General features: G+C 48.5%; 1 protein-coding gene across 5 annotated transcripts in view; it reads right to left on the bottom strand.

The window, feature by feature from the left end:
* CACNA1B (calcium voltage-gated channel subunit alpha1 B) overlaps nt 1–2,326 on the bottom strand; it is a 330,258-nt gene that overhangs the window by 42,109 nt on the left and 285,823 nt on the right. For all 5 annotated transcript variants that reach the window (XM_031059209.1, XM_031059210.1, XM_031059211.1 and 2 more), the window contains 2 exons: nt 793–858; nt 113–204 (listed from right to left, as the gene is read on the bottom strand). In XM_031059209.1, the coding sequence (XP_030915069.1) occupies nt 113–204; nt 793–858 (158 nt within the window). The remainder of the gene's footprint in view (nt 1–112; nt 205–792; nt 859–2,326) is intronic.

Genomic DNA, 2,326 nt, shown 5'->3' with positions numbered 1-2,326 from the left:
CACAAACCCCTATTTTAAAGGATGCCCAAGTCTGAGCAGCTCAACTGGCACCTGCACAAAGATGTTTTTGCTGTTCCCACACAAACCAGAGGGTGTTTTATCCTCTCCTCACCTGAACAGGAGCATCAGAGCTTGGAGGAAGGTGCGGAAGTTGTTGTGCCGATTAATGGAGGTCTCATCATCTAAGGCAATATTCCCAAATACCTGCCAGGAGAACAGAAGGGATTCAGCCAGGCACATCAAGTGGAGCTGGAAAATAAGGCAGGGAAAGAATCTGTCCTCGTTTAAAGGCTCTCAGAAGCTGGAATAATTTCTGTGCTGAAAAGGGAGATAAAAATGTGTTGTGGAGATCAAACACAAGATTAATGTGCTTTGTATTCACAAAGGTCCTTTCCAGCAGTTCAGCTCCATCCCAGGCCAAGGAAAGTGTATTATTTCTTCTCAGGAAGGTGCAGTGCCTGGGCTGCTGCCTCCTCTCAGCCTCTTGATGTGTCCATAGCCAGGGGAAGGGTCTTTTCCTGTGGGATTCACAGATGTCCAGTGCTGAAATGTGATCCAGGCTCATGCCCACAGCTGGCTTGTCCAGCTCACTGGAGATACTTCAACACAAAAGCTGACAATTAAAGTAGAAAAACAGGCCTTTTTTTCATTTCTAATTTACCTGACACCAGACAGGAAGAGATTTTGCCTCATCCCAAATCAGAGCTGCTCCTGTTGTGAATGCAACAACCATCTGCACCCTGAACAAACCCAGGCTGCTTATGGCCAGAATGAAAGAATGAAATATTTTACCTGCATGCCAATAATGGCATAGATGAAGAAGAGCATTGCAATGAGGAGACACACATAAGGCAAGGCCTGTGGGAAAGGAAAAAGTGGGATTAATGACAGCAAATGCAAACACTGAATTTCCTGGCAGGACTGAGTTTTGTAGCATTTGTCCTTGTCTTGGTTGGAAATGGGGCTGTATAATCTGTTCCTGTCAGAGGTGAGGCAGTTCTCTGCTGTCCATGGGGCAGTTTTTTCTTTATCTCTGCCACAGCCAACCCTCCCTCCAGGAGATCTCTGCTGTCCATGGCCACTGAGTGTCCCTGCAGGGCTGATCCAATTCCAGCATCCCATGGGGAGATGCTGCGCCCAGGGGAGGAGCCAAGCATTCCTACCTGGATCCAATCTGAGCCTGGAGCAGCACAGCAGCCTTTGCCCCCTGCATTGCCAGAGGAGCAGCTTTCTGCTGCCCTGCATTGCCAGAGGGAGCCCAGGCCCATCTGCAGCAGCCCTGGAGCTGCAGAGGAAAACTCCCCCCTTGTGCAGGATCCCTGCTCCAGCAGAACCACAGTTTCTTTTTTGTTTGCACTATTGCATTTGCATTTTAATTTTCCTAGTAAAGAACTGTCATTCCTATTCCCATATCTTTGCCTGAGAGCCCCTTAATTTCAAAATCATAACAATTTGAAGGGAAGGGGTTTACATTTTCCATTTCAAGGGAGGCTCCTACCCTCCTTAGCAGACACCTGTCTGTTCAAACCAAGACAGTCTTTCAGGCGTAGGGACTGGGAAGAGGATATGAAGAATTCTGGCAGTCCTCAGGAGACAAACCCCTGGAGCCAGGTGTTCATGGATCACACAACAGGCAGAGCTTTCCAAGGGCTCTCTCTGTACCCTTGGATGCAGCAAGCAGGGAAAACACAATCCAAGGCTCAGCAGTGAACACTGGAGCTACCAGCAGGCACTGGCACTTTGTGTGCATAATTGTATGAACATTAATTGTTAATGACCTTGCTGGAAATTCAGTCTGAGCAAAAAAAAAAAAAAAAAAAAAAAAAATCTCCATCCCAGAAATGTATTTCTGCTCTGAAACAGGCCCAGTTTGGAATCCCAGGAGGACAAAAAGATTCTGAGTTTTAGCAAGAAATCAGTGAAGGCTGCAATGTAATTATGTCACCCAGGCTGAGAGTGACAGCTATTTTCCACTTGGGCTAAATGAATGGGTAATTAATGCCTCTTAATTAGTAATAGCTCGAAAATTGAGAAGTCTTGCCCTCAGGCCAGCTCCTGTGGTGCCTGGGGCAGGAGTTCTGCAGGCCAAGGGAGCAGGAATTGTAAAATCATGAAATATCCTTAGTTGGAAAAGACACCCAAGGATCATCAAATCCATCCCTGTCCCTGCCCAGCCCCTCCACAACCCCACCCTGTCCATCCCTGGCAGCGCTGTCCAAAGGCTCCTGGAGCTCTGGCAGCCTCGGGGCCGTCCCCATTCCCCGGGCAGCCTGGGCAGTGCCAGCACCCTCTGGGGGAAGAACCTTGCCCTGAGCTCAGCCTGAGC

The sequence above is a fragment of the Geospiza fortis genome, unplaced genomic scaffold (genome assembly GCF_000277835.1).
Source record: "Geospiza fortis unplaced genomic scaffold, GeoFor_1.0 scaffold85, whole genome shotgun sequence".
Classification (NCBI taxonomy): domain Eukaryota; kingdom Metazoa; phylum Chordata; class Aves; order Passeriformes; family Thraupidae; genus Geospiza; species Geospiza fortis.
Note: the sequence above shows the minus strand (reverse complement) of the source record. Positions and strands in the feature narration are given on the sequence as shown.